This window comes from Gaeumannomyces tritici (assembly GCF_000145635.1).
Source record: "Gaeumannomyces tritici R3-111a-1 unplaced genomic scaffold supercont2.4, whole genome shotgun sequence".
NCBI classification, from domain to species: Eukaryota; Fungi; Ascomycota; class Sordariomycetes; order Magnaporthales; family Magnaporthaceae; genus Gaeumannomyces; species Gaeumannomyces tritici.
The window spans coordinates 4,245,276-4,264,876 of NW_008804548.1; the positions used below are offsets into that span (position 1 = coordinate 4,245,276).

Consider the following 19,601-nt stretch of genomic DNA (forward strand, 5'->3'; position numbering starts at 1 on the left):
CCCGGCCACCTCGTCCCGCACCGCCCGCAGCGCCGCGTTGTCCGGGTCCAGCGCCAGCCCGCGCTCGGCCGCGTCCTCGGCCTCGGGCACCTTGTCGAGCCGCGCCAGCGCCCGGGCGCTGCGGTACAGCGCCTTGATGTTGCGCGGGTTGAGCTGCAGCGCCGCGCCGCAGTCGAGCGTGCAGGACCGGTTGTTGCGCAGCTCCAGGTGGCACGCCGCCCGGTTGACGTAGAGCGACTCGAGCACCGCCGCCTCGCGCGCCACCTCGTCCGGGTCGTCCGACGACGTGGGTGCGCCGGCGGTCCCCTCCTCGCCGTCGCCACCGCTTACGACGGGCGCCGGCGGCTCCCCCCGGGCACGCCGCCTGACCTCGGCGACCAGGATGTTGGCGCCCTTGGTGTAGAACTCCTTTGCGTCGGCCCACTTCTTCTCCTTGAAGCACTCGTTGCCGCGCTCCTTAAAGTCGGACGCGTTCTCGAGCGGCGTACCCTCGTAGGCCAGGGCCTGCAGGGCCGCCACGTCGTCGTTCTCCTCCAACTCCGTCATGAACAGCGGCGACTTGTTGAGGTCGGCCAGGATCTCCTCGGTCGTCTTGTTGCGCACGGCCGCCAGCGCCGGCGGCAGCTCGGGCATCAGCCCGCCGTTCCGGGCTGGCGGCTCCGGGCCATGGCTGCTGACGCTGGCGCTCTCGGTCCTGGCTGCCAGCTCCTCAATCACGCTTTCGATTGGGGGTATTTGCGCCGAGCCCATTGTGTGTGCCGTCACCGGGACGAATGCGGAAAAGGGAAAAGTGGGCTGGGATGCCTCCCGAGAATAACGTCAGGACGAGGCCCACGATGCGCAGGGGGTCTATATGGCGACCTAGAGATTGTGGTGTTTTATTTCTATTACGCTGTCTGCTGCAGAGACCGTCGTGGAGCGTTGAATGTTGAATGTTGAATCTCCCGAGTTGGAGCTGCGTCATGGCAAGTTGCCATCGATTTTTTTCTTTCTTGTCCCCTCCGCGCTCTCGTACAACCCCACCCCCACAGCCCGCGGCAACTTTAGCTGGTCAGCCCTGTCCATCGTGGCTGCCACGAGGCACTCACTTATATTTAATTGCCATATTAGGCACCAGTCGACGACATCTTGATCTGTGACCTTCAGGTTTATATATGCACTGTAGGGCAGCCCCGCCAGACGAATGGGATGTGTCTGGAAGCTTCCACAAGACCGATCGAACCCCAACCCTGCAGGTCCCAGACTCGACATCCTGCATCGGCGTTGACGTCTGTTCTGAATCTGATTTGTATCGGTTGACATTTACATATCTTAACTGCCTCTATGCACATTTATCTCGAGTTCATGCCGCTTGCTTTCTATTACCGTCCATAGGATGCCATCTCGCAGCCCCCAAACCCTTCCATGCATGCTGTATTCTCCCAAAACAGAAAAGCAAGGAATAGTGAAAGCCAGCCCATTTTAGAATCTCAACTCCTTCAGCGCCGTCATCGCCGAGCAAATGTCGTAAGCTAATCCTCGTGTGTGCGTCCGGCCATCTTGTAGCCATGTTGGTGTAGTTTTAGGTCGTAGGGTCGTAGGGTCGTGGGTCATAGTCAGTCGTTCGTTAGATTACTCCTCGTCCGGAACCTCATCGATGGTCACCCGTGTGCACCGAGTGCCGTCGTCCCCATCCTTGGGGTTCTCACCGCCCTCGCCGCTGGCCTCCTCAGGGGCGACGGGCCGCCTGACCGAGAAGCACTGCACGGCGCCAAAGACGGCCACGAGCGCGCTGCCCCACCAGGCCAGCGCCGTGCAGTCCATCTGGCTGCCAACCGTGTACAGGTAGCCGGCCACGGGCGGCGCCACCATGCGGCAGGCGGCGCCGGCGCTGGCGGCCAGGCCGTTGACCTTGCCCAGCATCGACAGGCCCGGCGTCGCCTCCTTGATCAGGATCAGCAGTAGCGGGTAGGCCAGGATCGAGAAGAGGTTGCGGACCGATAGGCACGCATAGATGGCCGGGAACAGCAGCGAATCGGGCACCAGTAGTAGCAGCGGCACGACGACGTACACGATGGGGTGTAGCAGCATGACAGCCACAAACAGCCGGTACACGCCTAGCCGCTCGGCCGCCACGGGGAACACGACGGCCTGAATGAAGAGCGCGATGGCGCCGTTGACCGCCATGATCATGCCCACCGCCCGCAGCGACAGGCCCAGCCCGCCGGGCGAGTACAGCATGCCCGGGAGGAGTGATCCGAGGGCCGACAGGACGCCCAGGGGCTGGGCGCGCTCGTCCTCGAGGAAGATGGGTAGGAGGTGGTCATACGTCATGGAGTGGTATGTGAAGATGGACAGCGATAGGATGATGGCCATGATGCGCTTGTCAAAGACGCTGTGCGAGGAACCGTCCTGCTGCTTCTTGTGGCCCTTCTCCTGCCTCATGACCGCCACCACCGCCGCCCTGCCGCTCCCGCCCATGGTCGAGGCGTCGCTGCCCCGCCTCGCCTGGAAGGTGCCGTACGTCTCGGCCCGCAGGTCGACGGCCGGCCGCTTCAGTGCGTCCGACGTCTCCATCAGCGGTGTCTCATCCGAGACGTAAGTGTCGTCGGGCATTAGCACGCGGGGCTGCATGTCGGGGTGCGTCTCCTCCAGTAGGAAGTAGCCCAGCACGATGCTAACCAGGAGCAGCAGGGCGCAGATGAGGTTCGGGAGGAGGTAGGGGAACTCGTCAAAGAGAGAGCCCTTGGGGAACAGATCCGGAAACGCCTCGTTGGGGTCGGCAAAGGTGCCGCCGATGGCGGGCCCAATAATGGTGCCGATGCTCCAGACGAAGGGCATGATTGAGTAGGCACGAGCTGCCAGGTCGTTAGCTTTGGTCTCAGTCGCTGGTATGCGAAGGGCCACTCACGCTCGTGCTCTGGCTTGGTCACTAACTCGCCGACCATGGTCTGGATGACACCGATGTTGCCGTTGAGAAACCCGCCAATAGCGCGGCCGGCGAGCGCCACCCAAATGTTGGATGCAAATCCGACCGCCACCATGCTGAACATGGTGCCGATGCAGCCCAAGAGCAGGACGGGCTTGCGGCCTATCCTATCCGAGAGGCCGCCCCAGTACATGCCCATGCAGGCCTCGGCGAGCGAGAAGCTCGAGATAAGCAGGCCGGCGTGGAACGAGGCATCTTGCTCGTTGCCGATCTTGAAGCGCTTGACCAAGGCCCAGGCGTAGGGGAAGATGGAGGTTAGGGCAATGGGCTCCGCAAGACGGACGATGGCTGTTTCATCATGTTAGATCGAGACAGTGACAGTGTCGGGCAAATTGTACTCACCAAGTAAGAAGAGCTGGACAGCCGGAAAGTCGTCAGGGTTGCGAGTGTATCTCTGTCTTGTCAGACCCATTTTCGTATCTTTTGGTTTGCCTCCTTACGGTCGATGTGTCTGCGAGGGTGCAGCTTTTCGTCGGCTGGTCGTCTCGGATTTATATCTGCCCAGCCGCCGAGCAGCGACGACAGGACAAGACAATTCCCAGCACTGGGCGGAAACGAGAAGGAAGGAGGTGTGGTCTACAAGCGCAGTGGCAGGAGCAGGGTTGCCCGTGGATAGGGCTATTTATTTACGATATCGGTGGAGAAGACAGCGAAAGTGACACGAGCAACAGGCCGGGGAAGGCGCGCAACACATCCGACCAGGATGGACGGGCGTGCGCAAGCCCAGGCGGCTCGAAGGGCCCAGGACGGCTGTTGAACCACAGGCAGGCGCACAACGGGCGGTGGTTGAAATTGGATGGCAGATATCCGGAGGCGGCGGGCAGGGGTGGGATTAGCGGCGAGGGCGTGTCGGCGGATGGAGGGTTGCAGCGGCCAGGGAAGTTGCATGTAGCCGGATGGAAGCTGCAGTTGAACGTGCGACTGGTGCGACTGGTGCTCGTTTATCAGGTGGGCGGAAGGTCAGACTCCCTGAGAACCTTAACACCAAGTTTTTCCATGCGCATATCCTGCGCCTATCTACTCACTGCTTATCCGTTGCCAGCCTAGCCGAGGCCACATTAGCGTATTTTGTGGGAAGGCGCTGGACATGAAAAAAGGGTGTTGGTGCGACAGATAGGGTCTGCACACCTCGTGCAGTCTAAGGGAGCACTGTAAACAAGCCCTGTTCGATAAGGGCAAAGCATCGCTCGCCCTCGCCGTTTCCCGCTGTGCTGTTCACATGTAAACCCGACGGCCCAGCCGTGCGACTTGTGTGGTCTCGTGGACCGGTATTACTGTTAGCATGCACTGTTAACATGCCTATCACTTGGATGTGGTGGCTGGTCGCAGCTTGATCGGCAGTTTGGCTGGTTCGAGACTTGTGGTGGCTCCCCACAGTAGCTTCCAAGCGCTTCTTTCGGTCTGTTGTTTTGCAGGTTTCCTGGTGGTCAACAGCCCACATCCCGATAGCCTAGGTTTTTGATCCTTGCCCTCGTCTTGACTTCACATCCATGACCGGCGGTCGCCTGGCTCAGCCGTTCCCAGCTCAGCCGTTCGCGTCAGGGAGTTAGTTTGCCGGTCAGAAGGTCAAATTTACGGGAGCGGGAGTGTCGACGTGACCATGCGAGGAGACTGGGATACTGCACTTTGGCGCGAACTCAGTCAAAGTTGTTGTCCGCCCAGGGCATTGATGAAAATTCTGGAGCGTTCGAAAGCAAAGGTCGCACTCCAGCGATCGTTGCCCTGTCCCAGTAGCGCAGCCAGGATGGCACAGACCCTGGAAACTGCTTCATTCCGTTTCGGCGGGGTGAATTCATCCTGTGGAGGTCCTGTGGAGGCACGGAGGCTCTGGAACCACCTCGGGAATAGAAAAAATCGTCTCGCCTACCAACCTGCATGGAACACCAGCACTAGCACCAGCACTAGCACAGAGCAGGGGTTTCTGTCGACCCCGCCCATCGATCACCCTCTTTTTTCCTAGCGTCCGGCTGCTTTTTGCAGGCGCAGCGACTGGAATGGGAAGCCGCATGTCGGCTGCACGGAATCGAAGCGGTGAGCGGTGTGCACGCGAAGTCGGAAATGCGACCCAAGGAGGCAGGCGAGTCGAGATGGGATGGAACATGAAGCCAGCAACTGAAGCCAGGCAACCAGGGGGGCACCCAGGCACCCCTCAGGTTCTGCCGGATTTCGCCGTTGGTTGACGTTTTCTTGACTCCCAAAAGCAAAAACAACCAAAAGACCCACCCCACCCAACATCGGCATTCGGTTCGCTTCTGATAGCGGTCGTCCTGATGGTGTGTTGCTCCATCACACCGCCGGATTACCATAAAGAGCATCTTCTTTCATGGTCAATTACTCGGTCGCTGCACACCGCGCTCGCCGGTCTCGGCCGACAAGAGAGTTGGCTGTCTCACCGGCTTCAAATCCTATCGTTTCCATTACTAACTCGCACACAGAGGTCCAAGCAACCCCGCTTCATGGCGTTTTTGGCGCCAGGGAGGAAGAAAAAAAAAAACCGAGAAAAAGTCAGCCACCAGAAGCCAGACGACAGAAACCGTCACAGCATCCAACCTCACTCACGAAACACATCGGGAAATACTCACGGAGATAACAGTGGCAGCACAGCAGATCGCGATCACTCCAGTGGCCAGACTGCTTGTGGCTCGTCAGATCGCTATCTCGCAGGCCTTATCTGGCCACTCGACCTCGCATCAAGAAAGATGCTGCCCTTGCTGCACGCTGCGCAAAGGAGAGCCCTGGCTGGCTGTATGCAGGTGCGTACCTACATACAACATAACATCCATGGCACGTCCACGACATCCATGGCTCCATGCACCGCCATCGCCGTCCTCGACCAAACAAAGCGCTCTCGTCGTTCCCTGCTGCATGCAGCGGCTCCTGCTCCTGCCATGCCCCCGCCAATCCTGGCCGCCCCGGCCCACCACCGCGCCGGTTTGCCTGCCGCCAATACAGCCACCAGAATTCCGGCCCGAGCACCCATCCGCCGCACAACACTAGCGCGTCCAGGGGGCGTGTCCACTACACCCCCGTCCGCCCGGGGTGGGCATCTCCATTGTGACGCCTGCTGCCCCTGGACCGCCTGCTAATCGGCACGTCTGGCCTGACCTGCGTATGACGGGCGCCTGGCTCCCGTCCGCGATGGCGACATCACTTTATAGCCATAGCGACATTCACCGGTGGCATATCAATCGGCAACCTGCAGCTTTCTTATCAGCCAGCTTCGTCAAAACACGCAGCGTCTTGTCCCGGCCGGAGTCGCCGGTCCCAACAGGTATCGATCGTCGCGATAGCCACGTTGAGCAAGTGCCCAGCGACACGCCGAGTGGCCTGGGCTGTCATCGCCCCGCGCCATCTGCTTCTAGCCGGTGGCAAGGATTGCTGTCAAACATGAGACAGGGCTCGGCTCTTGTGGCACGCAGTCGTAGTATGTCCCGTCCTCCTGGATACCTACCTACGGACTAGCCCTTGCCGATGCTGGCTCTGGGCCACAAGTGTGGTGTGCGACCTTTTTTCTTTTTGCTGCACAGAAGCTGCGAGCAATAACGTTTCAGGGTCCTGAGTGGCGAGATGTCGGCTCCGGCCCACGATGCCGTGGGGGGCCATCTCAGGGGCCGTGGGGCCTAACCCAGCAAGCCGTCATGGGGTGCGTTTTGGCGTGGGGGTTCGCTCGCTTGCAGGGCTGAGTTTGACGGCAACAATCCGCACAAGGACTGTACGTGTCTGGGAAATAGGGCTATCTCTGAGCGAGACTGTCCCCCACGCTAGGATCGTGGCGTGGCCTCCAAAAGCCCACAATGGGGAGCCTCCAGGTTAGGGTCGACTGTGGGAGTTCTCTGCAGCCACGGCCCGAGGGCATTCCAAGCCGGCCCTTGCCGTGGGGTTCGTTCAGGGGTTTGAGTCAAGCTTATATAGCCGCCGTTGTCGGCTGCCTGCTCGCTTGAGTGCTGCGGGGGACGTGATGTAAACGTGGTACCTGCATTCACGATGGCGTATGTCTGACACTTGTCGCCTTGGTCGTAGTAGGCATGGTCACGTTACTCGTCTACTTATGGCGCTGTCATCATGTTGATAGGACAGCGATCCACAAAGAGGGGTTGTCTATCCACCGCCAGCCGACGGAACCGTCGAGCGAACATGCATTCCCAAGCGCCCATCTATTCCACACGCCACAGTGTTCCGGTCTGCCACTCCCAGCTCTAGTGCTCATACTCCATGGCGCCGTCACCGATAACGGACCAAAACTCCTCGACCAGCGCGTTCTGTCCCGACGGAGCGCCGCGCACGGCGAGGTACTTTCGCGAGTCGACGGCCGGGTCCCACACGCCCGGGTTGCCGCCCGCCATGATGCCGCCGGCCTCGGTCAGGATGCACCAGCCCGCCGCCACGTCCCAGGCGTAGCAGCCGCCCTCCCAGTACGCGTCCAGCTGGCCTGCCGCGACGGCGCACAGGTTCAGCGCCGCGCTGCCCATGGATCGCAGCGAGTGGCACATGCGCCCGCCCTCGGTCCGGTCGCCCGCGGCCAGGCGCCGGAACACGGACGCCTTGAGCTCAAAGTTGGCCCCGTCCCGGTCCGCGCCCCACTCGACGGCGACCAGGGCCGAGCCGAGCCCCGTCAGCGGCGCGGCCTTGGACGAGTCGCCTTCGGGGCAGCGCAGCGGTAGCCGCTCGCGCGGGACCGAGAAGCCGGGCGCCAGGCCGCCGCCGATGACGAGCGAGGCGCACCGCTGCATGTAGGCGCCGCCGCCGCGCACGCCCGTGAAGAGCACGTCGTCAAAGGGGCTGTAGACGACGCCGGCGGCGGGGAGCCGGTCGAGCAGGAAGCCGAGGCTGACACACACGGCCGGGAAGCCGTGGATGAAGTTTGTGGTGCCGTCGATGGGGTCGACGACGAAGGTGGGGCGGTCCGTGACCGTCGTCGTGCCGCGCTGGTACGACTCCTCGCCCACAAAATCAAAGGTCGGGTAGGCCGTCTGCAGCCGCGCCATGACGAGCCGCTCGACCGCCTTGTCCGTTTCGGTCACCATGTCGACGGCTTTGGGTGGGTGCGGGGTAAGCGACATGAATCAGGGCATCGGGGAAGTGACCGGCTCACAGTTCATCTTAGTGTCGGCCGTCTTGTTCTGTGGCTTCGCTTCCCGCACCATGCGCCCGGCCTCGAAGGCCACGGCGACTAGGGTGTCGTGGACGTGCTGTAGGTTGAGGCTGGACATGGTGGATGCGGTTGGGGGGGACCCCTTTGCAGTGCTTATCGTCGGGGTGTTGTGGCGCCGGCGCGGCGGTGGTTGGGCACGGCCGTCTGATGTCCGACGAGATGGTCAACTCCGCGTTGGTCAACTCCGCGTTGAAGTTCTGTCCTAGAGGCGGCAGTGACGTCCCAGCATAGTGCGGGGTCATCACGTCAGACGTGGGGCCAGTCGTTGCCACTTCCTCCAACAGTTCCTGTTCATTGGTCTGAGTGGATGAAAGAAACCAGATATAGCCAGCACAACCATTGTGGCCATTCTTGCTAGCATAGTCGATAGCTATTTGGATCTCGTCCTTGGAGAACCCAGTTTCTTCTCGCGCAGCCCACAACACCCCCAGCACGTCGAGCCGCACATGCTCCGCCGCCGCCTGCAGAGCAGTTCGTCTGTTGAACTTGGCCCCGGCTGCGTGGACACTGGCCCCAAGTGACAGCAGCCGTTCTACGATGCGTGTGTGTCCCCCGATGGCGGCCAGCTGCAGGACAGTCTCGCCACCACACTAGGCAGGTGCCGCATCAACATCCGCGCCCTTCTCTAGCAGTATCTGGACCATCTCCCAGCTGCCTCGCTCGCAAGCGGCCTGTAGGGGTAACCGCTTAACCCCCATCCGTGCCGCCCGGTTGGCGTCGGCACCCCTCTCCAAGGGGAGGGTCACCACGTCCTTTTTCCCGCACCTGATGGCGACGAGGAGTGCGATCTCTCTAGGCCAGGCTGTGGCCTTTGTATCGCTGCTGACCTGCCCGAACCTGTGTGGCGCTGCGGCTATGCTGTTCACGTTAGCCCCGACATCTGTCAGGACCCGGATCGCACCGAGACTGTGAGCGCCCGTGGCTGCATAGCCGAGAGGGCTCAGGTTGGAGCCAGTTTGGAAATCGTTCGCATCCAGGCCTGCCGCAAGGAAAAGCCGCAGTGCGCGGATATTGTTGAACTTGATGGCGTGGAAGAGGAGGTGGCATCCGGACTCTCCGGGGATTGCAGGGGACTTTGCCTTGTACGCCTCCAAGAGTGTCCCAAGATAACGGCTATCTTTCGTGATTGCGTCCTGGAATGCAAAGTTGTTGAGGCTGGAGATCCTCCCAGAAAGAAGGATCTCGATCATCTCGTCGTCACCCAGCTCCATCGCCTTGGCCAAAGGGTTCAAGTTGACCGACGAGAAGCCAGCACCCGCGCCATTATCCACAAGCAGCTTGACCACCTCTTTGCGCTTCGTTGAGACGGCTGCGGCGAGGGCCGGCCCGAGGTCGAGTGCAATAGCCTCTGCCTTTCGGTTGCGGATGGCCGTGATCAGTGCTAGGGTCAAGTAGGTCCCCGAGAACCCAAGCACGGCATGTGGACCATGGAAATCTGTCTACATGTTCACACGGCGGAAACGCAGTATCGTGTCCAATATTCTCTGAAGGGATGTAAGATCCCCAATCTCTGTTGAGGCGATCGCGGCAGCTTCAAAGGGAGATACGCTCTCTTCAACATGACGTCGTGCGCCGATCTGCTCAAGTCTCTCCGCCAGCTGGTGGTTCCGAGACCGTATGGCCTCGGCTAGCGGCGTAGCGGGAAGTTTGAAGAGTAAAAGGTGAGATTTGTCAGGGCAAAAAGACTCACGGAACCACATTGGCAAATCTAGCTGCTTTTCAAGAGGCACGTCGTTATCGAAACCTTGGTCGAGTATCAGGTCGACTATAGCAGAATTGCCACTCCGAATCGCCCAGAAAGCGTCATCATAGTTACCGGGCACCCATGACGCAGGAAAACCTTGCACAGCTCGAGGTTTCCAGACGTCGCAGCCAGAACAAAGGTCGGCCCAAAGCGCATGATGCATTTATCGCACCCGGACATCGCGCACCGCCCCAGCAGCAGTCGGAAGACGATGGTTGCTTGCTGGTGATCAGGATGATATGCGGCCCTGGACACGCCGATGCCCATCGTGGTCAGATACAGGGAGGCGACAGATAGAGGCGTAGGGACGGAGATTGAAAGAGTATGGGTGCGGATTTTAATATTTATGGGTTAGTTTGAAGTCCAAGACAACGACGTTTTTGCTTCCACCAGCGTCCAGCCTCGCAAAGACCGACAAGGTCTCATCATTTTGTAATCTGCGGACGTCGACAAGGGGTTCCCCCGAAAGGCCGCTGCCCTGCCAGACCTGCTGGAACTCTGTATATTTACTCTCCTTCACCGCTCGAAGGATTCGTAGGGTAGACGCATCTGAGTCGGGGAGGATGGCGAGCAGATCACCCGACTTGGCGACGGCGAGCCTGCCTCGCTTGCTGCCGGTGACGGGGCCAATGGTGTGCTGCTTCCAGGCCCCTGCGGGCTCCCTATAGAAGTGCCTCCACATCGGCCGGCCCTCGCCCTCGAATGTCCTATTTAGGACGTGCACACCCCCCTCCGCATCGACAGCCTGGCTCTCCTGGTTTGTGAGCCCGGAGCCTTTGGGAATGTCAAAGACGACCAAGCCCGGCGCGTCGGGCGTCACTCCGCGGCCATCGCCAGGACCCAAATCTGCAACAAGCGCGCCGTGCGTGTTCCGCCACGTGCGCCCATCGTTGTCGCTGTACGCGTAGCACAGATTATGGTTGTTCTCGGCGCCATTGGGGCCGGCCTGCTGCTTATGCTTGGTGTCGAGCAGGTCATCCCAGCCGTCGTAGTGCACGAAGCCGCGGTAGACCCACGTGACGTGCAGACGACCGCCGTCTTCGCGGACCTGGTAGTCCATGCCGTGTACATAGGGGTTGTTCTGCAGGCCGACGAGGTGGGTGCCGACAAACTCGAAGCGACCGCCGTCATCGCCTACGCGGTAGACATAGAGGTGGTCGTCACCCAGCCCGGCCTTCCCGGTCCGGAACGACAGGAACATGTCCCTGCCGCCGCCGGCCGGGCCGAAGCGTGGGTAGGTCACGTAGCCAAAGTGCTCATGGGTTCGGGGCAGGCCCGGCAGGTGGTCCAGCGTTGGTGTGAAGAGGGCCGAGGTCCAGGGGAAGCAGTCTGGGTCCGAGGCGAGAGCCTTGACGGAATAGCGGTACCGTAGACTGTCGACCACCGTCAGAGCCCTGTCGGCGAGCACCAGAGACGACAGACGCGCACTCACACGTCACAGTGGTGGTCATATGAGAGATGGATGGTGCCGTCGCCGGCGCAGATGCCCATCTGGACCGTGTTGTGGCCGTCGTCAACGGTCTGCGGGTAGTCGTCGAGGACGAGCACCTCCCATGGCGCGACGGGGAGCTTGCGGCGGGCGACATGGACGAACACTTGTTCGGACGCTTCGGCTCGAAGTGGGCTATAGAAGACGGCGTACTGCCAGCCGTTGTGCGAGGTGATGGCGTCTTGCTGAAAGGCGTTGCCGTTGAGCACGCATTTCCGGTGCCGGGGATCTGGGCCCAGCACCGTGACCAGGGGGTCGCTCAGGGGGGTCGTAGACGCCATTGCGCGTAGCAAATGTCGATGAAGTGGCTGACGGGAGTCGACGTGTTTTGTCCATGGTTGAATGGCGAGACTGGAAGCGCGCAGGCATAATTGGTGCAAGAAATCCGGAGAAATTGGTCCACCAATGGGCATTGGGCTTGACGACAATATTGCTGATCCTGTGAACGGAGAGCTAGTGTTTCGATATCGCAGCAATTCCTTTCTGGAATTTCAGGTTTTGGCAGGCGTGGAAGGAGCTGTGGCCGAGGGTTAGGGGTTTCCAGTCGGTTGGCGCCAGGCGGTTACATTGCATCAATTCATTCGACGCTGCATTGATTGCTCCCCATTGATCGACTTTCCATTGATTAACTGCCCATACAACCAACATTGAACCGCCCAGCGGACTGGCAGATTCAGCACCATCAGAATGCCACATTTCCATCTCCCAACGTCCCCGCCCATCTCAGACCTCAGCCCCACCTCCCCGCCTCGCCCATCATCACTTGGCTTCCCCGTGAAATCCCCAACATCCCCATCTTCGCTTTCTGGGGACGGGTCTGACGCCGATACGCGTGGGACGTCTTTGCTCGAAGCTGGCGATGCTCATGTTCGTCTTCAAAGCTCTGAATATCCAACATGGGTTCATGCTGGGTCCACTTCCACACGGCCACCCATGCTCGCCGAACCGACGTGCAGCCGCCGCAACCCCAACTTTAGCCTAAAGGCCCGAATTGCGAGCGGGCTTGGCCTGATCCTGTCCCTTCTCACGGCCAGATAAGTCTCCTGGGCGCAAGACAAGTCTCCCCGGCGCGAGACAAGTAGCGAGTGCCTCGATTTGGCGTTCTTAGTCGCTCCAGTGCCGTCTTGGATTTGATAAGTTGTCAACCTACTTTTCAGCATCCGCCTCTATCTGCCTTCCAACATGTACAGCACCACGAGCGCGAACCGCCTGCCTCCCGAATCTGTGGTACGGCAGAAAGCCCTGCCACCTAATAAATGCACCCTGGAGGCTGAACGATGACGGCCTCTGGTTGGTGGAAAATATTTCCCCACAACAGCGTGCTGGGGTACCTCAGAAGTCTCCAAATCCCAGAAAAGGTTTGATTGGGGTAACGGCCACATGGATCATCTGCCCGCTCCCCCAACTCCAGATGGTGCTCTCACGGCGGGTTCGGCAGCAGGGCTTACTCCTCACTAACGAGATGTCCATGTACTCGGTCAGCCAAGTGATTATGGGCCGAGACCTGTCGAGCCAGTTGCTTTGCGAGTGACAGCTAAAGATCGGCTGTGAAGCTCACACTCTGGACTCCAATTTTCCCCCTCGCATCCGTCTGTCGGCGGTTTGCTCGATTGGATGGATGTGTGGGGAAACCAGGGCCATCCCCGTCCATAGGAGGCTGCACGTCGTATTTCGCAGGGTGTAATCTATGGACGTGGCAACCATATATCAGGAGTGCCTCCCGGCCAACTTGCCTGATCCTGCTTGCTGATCATCCGCCTCCCCTTGCGCCTTTGCTGCCATCTGCGCACCTGGCGAACAGCCGACTTCGAGGGCACCGCCAAGTCCTGGCCAAAGTCAGCATCACCGTCACCCAAACGCAAGGGAAGCCCGCCGACCGTCACAATGGGGAAAACTTCGGTCAAAATCCTGGAGAAGCTGGTGAGGAATGATGCCATGCGGCATGATCCTCCCGAGATCTACGGATGGAGGGTCTATATGCTGGCCGTGTCGGTAAGTTTACTGCCCGCTCTTTGATGAGCGCTCCGGGCTAACGACAACAGGCATGCTTCGGCGCCATGTGTTTCGGCTGGGACTCGTCCGTCATCGGCGGCGTTATCGTCATGGACCCTTTTAAGCGAGACTTCGGCCTCTTCGAGAATAAAGAAGTCGCCGCCGACCTCGGCGCCAACATCGTTTCGACACTGCAGGCCGGCTGCTTCGTCGGGTCCATTATCGCGTCTCCCCTAACGGACCACTTCGGTCGCAAGTGGTGCCTTGTCGGCACCGCTGTCGTCATCCTGGCCGGTGTCATCATGCAAGCCGCTTCCCTCGGCAACCTGCCCGCAATCTTCATCGGCCGCTTCGTCTCGGGCCTCGGTGTCGGCGCCGCCTCGTGCATCAACCCCGTCTATGTTTCCGAGAACGCGCCCCGCGCCATCCGCGGCCTGTTGACGGGCATGTACCAGCTCTTCATCGTCACGGGTGGTATGATCGCCTTTTGGGTCAACTATGCCATGAGTATCCACTACGTCGGCACCAAGGCCATGTACATCCTGCCACTGGCCATCCAGGGCCTCCCCGCCGTGCTGCTGATGTTTTCCATGCTGCTCTGCAACGAGTCGCCCCGTTGGCTCGCCCGCAAGGATCGCTGGGAGGAGGCCAAGGACGTGCTGTGCCATGCGCGCAACCTGCCAGTCGAGCACGCCTACATTCAGGACGAGATCCAGGAGATCGCGGATGCCCTCGATCACGAGCGTCGACTGGTCGGGGATGCCTCCTGGCTGCGCCTCAACAAGGAGATCTGGACCCACAGCATCCACCGCAAGCGCGCCATCATCAGCATCGTCCTCATGATCTGCCAGCAGATGACGGGCACCAACGCCATCAACACGTACGCTCCCCTCATCTTTGCGAACCTGGGCATCAAGGGCCTCGAGGGGCAGCTGCTGGGCACCGGCGTCTACGGAATTGTCAAGGTTTTGTCGTGCATGGCCTTCCTCCTGTTCATGGCCGACTCTCTTGGTCGCCGCCGCTCGCTGCTCTGGACGTCCATCGCCCAAGGTCTGGCCATGTTCTACATTGGCATCTACGTCCGCATCCTGCCTCCCGTGAAGGACCAAGCGGTGCCCCCGGCGGGATACTTTGCCCTCGTTTGCATTTTCCTGTTTGCTGCGTAAGTTCGCCCCGACCCCGGATCCAGGAACAGCTACTGACCTGCCCCAACAGTTTCTTCCAGTTCGGATGGGGACCAGTGTGCTGGATTTTGTCGTCGGAAATCCCGTCGGCGCGCTTCAGGTCCATCAACGTCATGTACGCGGCCGCGACGCAGTGGTTCTTCAACTTTGTCGTCGCGCGCTCGGTCCCGGTGATGCTCATTACCGTCGGCGGCGAGACGGGCTACGGCACCTACCTTATTTTCGGCAGCTTCGCTTTCGCCATGTTCTTCTTTGTGTGGTTCTTCATCCCCGAGACCAAGGGACTGTCGCTCGAGGCCATGGACGAGCTGTTTGGAGGCGAGGCCGTCGGGACCGGGAAGGCCGGCGCCGAGACCAATGCCGAAAGCGGCTCTGGCGGAAACGGGGCGGGCTCGGAGAAGCTTGAGATCTCGCAGGCGGAGAAGCGAGTCTAGGGCCTAGGATGTCTGGCAGCTTGAGAACAACCTCGTGGTGCTTCTACTTTATACCTACCTTGACTATGGACGATTTTAGTGTCAACTGTGGAACATTCCATCTCGGCACTTGCCGGTCTTTACGTGTTCAGCCGCTGCTGTTGGGTTAAGCCTTCGATTCTCCACAGTTCTCGCCCGGGTTCGAAGAAGTGCCGTTCTCTGCACGCTAGAGTTATGCTACCTTGCACAAGCGGCAATGGTATTGGCTATCTCCAATGTCTACCTGCAATATTCAACTGCCCAGAGATCCGAGCTGATGCCATGCCTCGTCACGGAGAACAGCCCACGTCACGACGATAATGCCAGGCTCAGGGACATGGCATTGTTAGGGCTGATTCAACTTTCCTTCATATTCTCCTCCTGTTCCCACATATACAATGCCCAGAATGCATTGCGAAGTAGCCTTTATCCCCTATCGGTCACGCAGCGGCTGTATCATGTGCAAGGCATGGCCACTCCGAAAGCTTTCACACGAATGCTGCCACAGGGTGTGGAAGGAAGGCAAGGCACGATAGGGGCAAAATCCATACTGTATAGCAGAGATCCTGGCACCAGCACTCTGAATGCAGTCACGGCGTTCCAACGTCACCGTTCCAACGTCACCGTTCCCACACCACCGAGCCTCCGTTACGTCCAAGGTAACGGCGAGATCTAGTCCTGCCCCTAGTGGCTCCTGACGGTAGCCACGACGTCAAACCCTTCGGTAAATCCTGCCCACCCCAAGCACAACGGCAGCTCTTCGGATAACATTACGAGGGCAGCAACCTCGAGCTTGCGTCGGTCTTTCGAGCCCGCCATTAGGGCGGAAAACACATCCGCGACCATGGCCGTCACAAAGAGAGCCTGAGTCGAGTCTCGCCCACACACCCGAAGCGATATTTGCCCACCAGGCCGCAGAGGACCCAGCCAGGAGCGAGCGGTCTAAGCGCATGAGCCTATCGCGCAACAGTGGGCGAACGGTCGCGTCCAGGGGGCCGCAAGGTGTCATCCCCTTCTCCACTTTCAAGGCCCGGAGCCGCACCCAAACCACCGTGGCGGTCTGCAAGGCGCGGGAGTGGCACAGCCCTATAACCCAAGATCAATGCAAAGCAAGCGGTTGTGGGGATTCGGGAGAACCGGTAGGGATTCCAGGTGTTCCCGGACGAGCAGTGAGCCAAGTTGTCCAACGAGAACTCTTCTCTGGTCCAAAAAAAAAAGAAATAGGAGGGAAAGGGGTCGAGGCCGGGTTCAAAGCTGGCAAGCTGGGTCTAGCCCGTGGGTCTTGCTCTTGGCCTTCTGCTAGCGTGGCTGGAGGAGACCGCGGTCGCTGGGCGGGACCGTTGGAGCACGTGTCGGGGTTCGCAGGATATTGCGCTTGGCGATTCCTTGGTCCCCTGGCTGTGAGTTTTCCGCCATGGTCACATCGTCAGTTGATCTTGTTGACGCACACGTTTCCGCCAAGTGCCAGCCGCGTCCTCTCTCGCGAACCGCAGCATACCTAGCAGCGCATCCCATAAGCGCGCCAACGAGGCCACCAGCCACGCATGAAGCTGCGTGAGCCGACCTCCCTCAAGGTCAAAGCGGCGGGCTGGACAGCTAAGCCGGCACGCTCGGAAACAGTCTGACAGGGGGGCGGCGGATCCTATGCAGAATAGAACCTCCCCGGATCCCAGGGCGACGTCACCAATCATCACCGCCAGGGGTTGAAGGCGCTGATTTAGACAACTCTATGCACGTTCACTCGCCTGCTCGCCCACCGCGCCCTACAGAAAATGGTTGATGTGGCTGAATTCCCGGGGCGGGCGAGTCGTTAGCTTAGCCAAGATGGGCGAAGACCTTAGACAAGGTATGAGTTTAAAAAATTCTCCAATTAAGCTAAACTACCCAATTTTTCGCCCATTTTGGCTAAAGTACGTAAGTTGAACTCAGGCTTTGCATATGCATCGCTTAAGCATTATATTAAATATAATATAAAAAAATTTATTAATTATTTAGCGGTAAACGAAAAATTAAATAAGGAACGTATTGTGATAGGCAGACCACCAGGTGGTGCCTGGCAGGTGCCGAAGTGGTGTTATTCTACGAGATAAGGAAGAAGGGGAGAGAGTTGGGTCCTTGTCCTTAGAGGACTCGGGGTGGTTCCTAATACATGAGTCTGACCCAAGGGGCACCCCTTGGGTCACGTGATCCGTGCCCAACACGGATCCATAACACGTATAAGCAATGCATAAGCTTTTAATGGTTAAATTTAATTGGGGGTTTTTTTTGGTTTTTTTAACCCTTTCAACTTTATTTAAAGTGTTTTTGCAATTCGCTTACCTTGGCTAAGGTTTAAGGGTCCACTTTTTCCCACCTCGTTCGAGGTTTTCGCCCACCTTGGCTGAGTTATCCCTCGGGCGTGCCGCCTGCTCCAATCAAAGGGCTTGGCAACTGTCGTTGCAGCCGGGATGAGGACCCATAAAGTGGACGCCTGGATAACCTCCAAGACCAGAGCCACGGCTGGCCGGTGCAGAAGGCGACTGACGTGCCCCTTTTTCTCCAGGGCAGTGTCGGTTCAGCCCAGCCGACCCACCCAACGGGCTGGCTGATGGGTCCCAAGATGTTTTCCAGCCTTGACAGAAGCCCTGACAGGAGCCACGAAGCTTGGGACAGGGCAAAGGCATGGAGACGGGAGCGTCAAGCACGGGGCGACATGAGCTTGAACGCGGTGAGGCCGTCTGGGCTTTGTCCTGTGCCTGGTGCCTGGAGACGGAGACGGGATGGAACCGAGGCCAAGAGGCTCAAGTCGACGATGGCCTCGTCGACTATAAGTAGAGCGGCATCCCGCCCTCCAATGCTGTGTAGTTTCTTTCCTCCCCATCCCACTCGGAACACAGTCTCTTTCTGTACCTTCATTTCATTCCCGTCTTTCCTTCCAGTCTCTCTTTCGTCATCTCATTGACTTCAGTCTCGTCTCTTCAACTCCTCAGTCTCTTCAACTCTTTTTACAGGCAACCAACCACCAAAACAACAGCCACCACCGCAAACATGCAGTTCAAGAACATCTTTGTTCTCGCCCTCCCCGTTGCCGTCCTGGCCGCGCCCATTGTGGCCCCGGCTGCCGACAACGTGGCGGAGCTCGTCGTCCGCGACGTGGCTGCCGCCGAGCACCAGCTCGGCGCGCGCCAGGACATCAAGCAGGAACTGATCGCCATCGTGATCTCGGCCGCCAAGGACATCGTCAGGGACGTGGCGACGGCCGTCGCGGCCGAGGGCGTCAAGAAGGCCGGCCAGGCCATCAAGGCGCTCAAGAACTGGACCCCGGCCCGCGAGGCCTTCACCAAGGCCACGTCGGCCGAGATGTGGGCCAAGAACCCCGACCCCACCAAGTACGCGGCCGCCATCTGCTACAACATGGGCTACTCCATCACCGACCCTGCCGGCGTCGAGGGCTTGGTCAAGGCTCAGCTCAAGAGCGGCCTGCTCAAGACCGACTACGACTGCTTCTTCATGACCGCCGGCAACACCATGAACCTGAAGGGCGACGGCGGCTTCATCAACCTGTCCTTCAACGCCGACAAGCGCTGCACCTACGACAAGAACACCAAGGTCATCCGCTGCTAAGCGTATCGCCTTCTCCAGGTGTGGGGTATTTGGGGAGATTTTCAATTCTTTGGGGCGCTTTTTAGATGGTGGTTTGGTGGCTCTTCTGTTCAGCACCTGGTGTTGAGCCGTTGACGGTGCCTGTAAAGTGTACATATTAGAGTATAGAGCCTGACCCGGAGACGCGGCTGCAGTCTTTGGCGATGCAAATCCAACTTTTGTCTTTAACTTGCGCAAATGCCATCTGTGAGGAAACGTTGCAGCAGGCGGCTGACATGAAAAATGACGCATAAGGGTGCGAGTGGTCGAGAGGGACTTGTACAAGTCTCTATGGACCTCACTAATCTGTTCACCACCCGGGCCGTCGTTGGCGGCATCATGTTGGGCCTGCTGGCCAATGCGCCTCTGCCTTAAGACTGGCATCGGTTTGTTGACCAGGATGTTGGTGCATCTCCAGTAAGCATCTATATGCCGATGCTGGAGGCCAGCTCATCCAAGGCCGTGACATCCCGAGCTCCTAGCGACTTGACCATGTCTCGCGTATGCTTCTTTATTGGGCTCTTCTTCTTCGTCATGCCACTGCGCAGGTTCCTCGCCATCCGGGCCGCCCGTCGGGTCCAGCATACTCGTCAGCCTCACACGGCCCTCTGTCCATGTTTTCCAGAATCACCATAACCCAAGGCCCCATCAGTCTCCTGCTAGTTCACCATGGCGAGTCCGTCGGCTCCCAGGCCTGCGGTGGCCAGCCGAGTGGCGTTCGGTGCTCGTTCGCGTCGTTCGGCAGGTTCTGTAGGGAAACCTGTGGCATCGCCCTGGGTCTGATCCACACGGCCAAGGACGACCGGTGCGCCAAATCCCCAAGATGAAGCCGCACTCGCCTAAGGATAAGGTATCGGAAGCACGATGGAAACAGCGACAGGAAGCAGGTGGAATTGCTCACGTTTGGTTAATGGGCTCTAGTCAGCGTTAGGTTGTTGGAGGCGCATGCTCTACTGGCAGGCCGTAAATAAGCCGCCACGACCGGCCGTCGACATTGCG

The 19,601-nt window shown here is 59.4% G+C and overlaps 8 protein-coding genes across 8 annotated transcripts in view; 3 read left to right on the plus strand and 5 right to left on the minus strand.

Annotated features, from left to right (window-relative positions):
- The window catches only part of GGTG_08835 (hypothetical protein), a gene marked incomplete at both ends in the record, with an annotated part of 2,207 nt that extends 1,457 nt beyond the window's left edge, over nt 1-750 (minus strand). The window contains one exon of the mRNA XM_009226677.1: nt 10-750. Coding sequence (XP_009224941.1) covers nt 10-750 — 741 coding nt within the window. The remainder of the gene's footprint in view (nt 1-9) is intronic.
- A 512-nt stretch (nt 751-1,262) lies between these two features.
- On the minus strand, nt 1,263-4,635 carry GGTG_08836 (hypothetical protein). The gene is made up of 3 exons (XM_009226678.1): nt 3,311-4,635; nt 2,891-3,256; nt 1,263-2,837 (listed from the first exon to the last, which is right to left on the minus strand). The coding sequence occupies exons 1-3, from the start codon at nt 3,378-3,380 to the stop codon at nt 1,612-1,614; spliced, it is 1,662 nt and encodes a 553-aa protein (XP_009224942.1). The 5' UTR covers nt 3,381-4,635; the 3' UTR covers nt 1,263-1,611.
- A 2,337-nt stretch (nt 4,636-6,972) lies between these two features.
- GGTG_08837 (inositol monophosphatase 2) lies at nt 6,973-8,354 on the minus strand. Its single transcript, XM_009226679.1, has 2 exons — nt 8,061-8,354; nt 6,973-8,000 (listed from the first exon to the last, which is right to left on the minus strand). The coding sequence occupies exons 1-2, from the start codon at nt 8,176-8,178 to the stop codon at nt 7,165-7,167; spliced, it is 954 nt and encodes a 317-aa protein (XP_009224943.1). The 5' UTR covers nt 8,179-8,354; the 3' UTR covers nt 6,973-7,164.
- A 356-nt stretch (nt 8,355-8,710) lies between these two features.
- Nucleotides 8,711-9,820, minus strand: GGTG_08838 (hypothetical protein; the record flags this gene model as incomplete). The annotated part of the gene is made up of 3 exons (XM_009226680.1): nt 8,711-9,501; nt 9,574-9,747; nt 9,811-9,820. The coding sequence occupies 3 exons, from the start codon at nt 9,818-9,820 to the stop codon at nt 8,711-8,713; spliced, it is 975 nt and encodes a 324-aa protein (XP_009224944.1).
- A 344-nt stretch (nt 9,821-10,164) lies between these two features.
- On the minus strand, nt 10,165-11,853 carry GGTG_08839 (hypothetical protein). The gene is made up of 2 exons (XM_009226681.1): nt 11,297-11,853; nt 10,165-11,237 (listed from the first exon to the last, which is right to left on the minus strand). Exons 1-2 carry the CDS (start codon nt 11,764-11,766, stop codon nt 10,202-10,204), a joined length of 1,506 nt encoding a protein of 501 aa, XP_009224945.1. The 5' UTR covers nt 11,767-11,853; the 3' UTR covers nt 10,165-10,201.
- Nucleotides 11,854-12,411: 558 nt separating this feature from the next.
- Nucleotides 12,412-16,976, plus strand: GGTG_08840 (MFS quinate transporter). The gene is made up of 3 exons (XM_009226682.1): nt 12,412-13,345; nt 13,396-14,507; nt 14,561-16,976. The coding sequence occupies exons 1-3, from the start codon at nt 13,238-13,240 to the stop codon at nt 14,961-14,963; spliced, it is 1,623 nt and encodes a 540-aa protein (XP_009224946.1). The 5' UTR covers nt 12,412-13,237; the 3' UTR covers nt 14,964-16,976.
- A 339-nt stretch (nt 16,977-17,315) lies between these two features.
- On the plus strand, nt 17,316-18,798 carry GGTG_08841 (hypothetical protein). Its single transcript, XM_009226683.1, has one exon. The coding sequence runs from the start codon at nt 18,009-18,011 to the stop codon at nt 18,582-18,584; it is 576 nt and encodes a 191-aa protein (XP_009224947.1). The 5' UTR covers nt 17,316-18,008; the 3' UTR covers nt 18,585-18,798.
- A 239-nt stretch (nt 18,799-19,037) lies between these two features.
- On the plus strand, nt 19,038-19,429 carry GGTG_08842 (hypothetical protein; the record flags this gene model as incomplete). The annotated part of the gene is made up of 2 exons (XM_009226684.1): nt 19,038-19,191; nt 19,266-19,429. 2 exons carry the CDS (start codon nt 19,038-19,040, stop codon nt 19,427-19,429), a joined length of 318 nt encoding a protein of 105 aa, XP_009224948.1.
- Between the last annotated feature and the right edge of the window lie 172 nt (nt 19,430-19,601).

What these genes read in the sequence shown, in the direction of transcription:
- GGTG_08837 (XM_009226679.1), bottom strand. Translation starts at nt 8,178, where the DNA reads ATGTCCAGCCTCAACCTACAGCACGTCCACGACACCCTAGTCGCCGTG. An exon ending in GGCCGACACTAAGATGAACT is followed by an intron (nt 8,001 to 8,060) that starts GTGAGCCGGTCA and finishes ACCCACCCAAAG; the next exon opens with CCGTCGACATGGTGACCGAA.
- GGTG_08840 (XM_009226682.1), top strand. Translation starts at nt 13,238, where the DNA reads ATGGGGAAAACTTCGGTCAAAATCCTGGAGAAGCTGGTGAGGAATGAT. An exon ending in TCTATATGCTGGCCGTGTCG is followed by an intron (nt 13,346 to 13,395) that starts GTAAGTTTACTG and finishes TAACGACAACAG; the next exon opens with GCATGCTTCGGCGCCATGTG. An exon ending in TGCATTTTCCTGTTTGCTGC is followed by an intron (nt 14,508 to 14,560) that starts GTAAGTTCGCCC and finishes CTGCCCCAACAG; the next exon opens with TTTCTTCCAGTTCGGATGGG.
- GGTG_08841 (XM_009226683.1), top strand. Translation starts at nt 18,009, where the DNA reads ATGCAGTTCAAGAACATCTTTGTTCTCGCCCTCCCCGTTGCCGTCCTG.
- GGTG_08839 (XM_009226681.1), bottom strand. Translation starts at nt 11,766, where the DNA reads ATGCCCATTGGTGGACCAATTTCTCCGGATTTCTTGCACCAATTATGC. An exon ending in TATGACCACCACTGTGACGT is followed by an intron (nt 11,238 to 11,296) that starts GTGAGTGCGCGT and finishes GGTGGTCGACAG; the next exon opens with TCTACGGTACCGCTATTCCG.
- GGTG_08836 (XM_009226678.1), bottom strand. Translation starts at nt 3,380, where the DNA reads ATGGGTCTGACAAGACAGAGATACACTCGCAACCCTGACGACTTTCCG. An exon ending in TGTCCAGCTCTTCTTACTTG is followed by an intron (nt 3,257 to 3,310) that starts GTGAGTACAATT and finishes ATGATGAAACAG; the next exon opens with CCATCGTCCGTCTTGCGGAG. An exon ending in GACCAAGCCAGAGCACGAGC is followed by an intron (nt 2,838 to 2,890) that starts GTGAGTGGCCCT and finishes ACGACCTGGCAG; the next exon opens with CTCGTGCCTACTCAATCATG.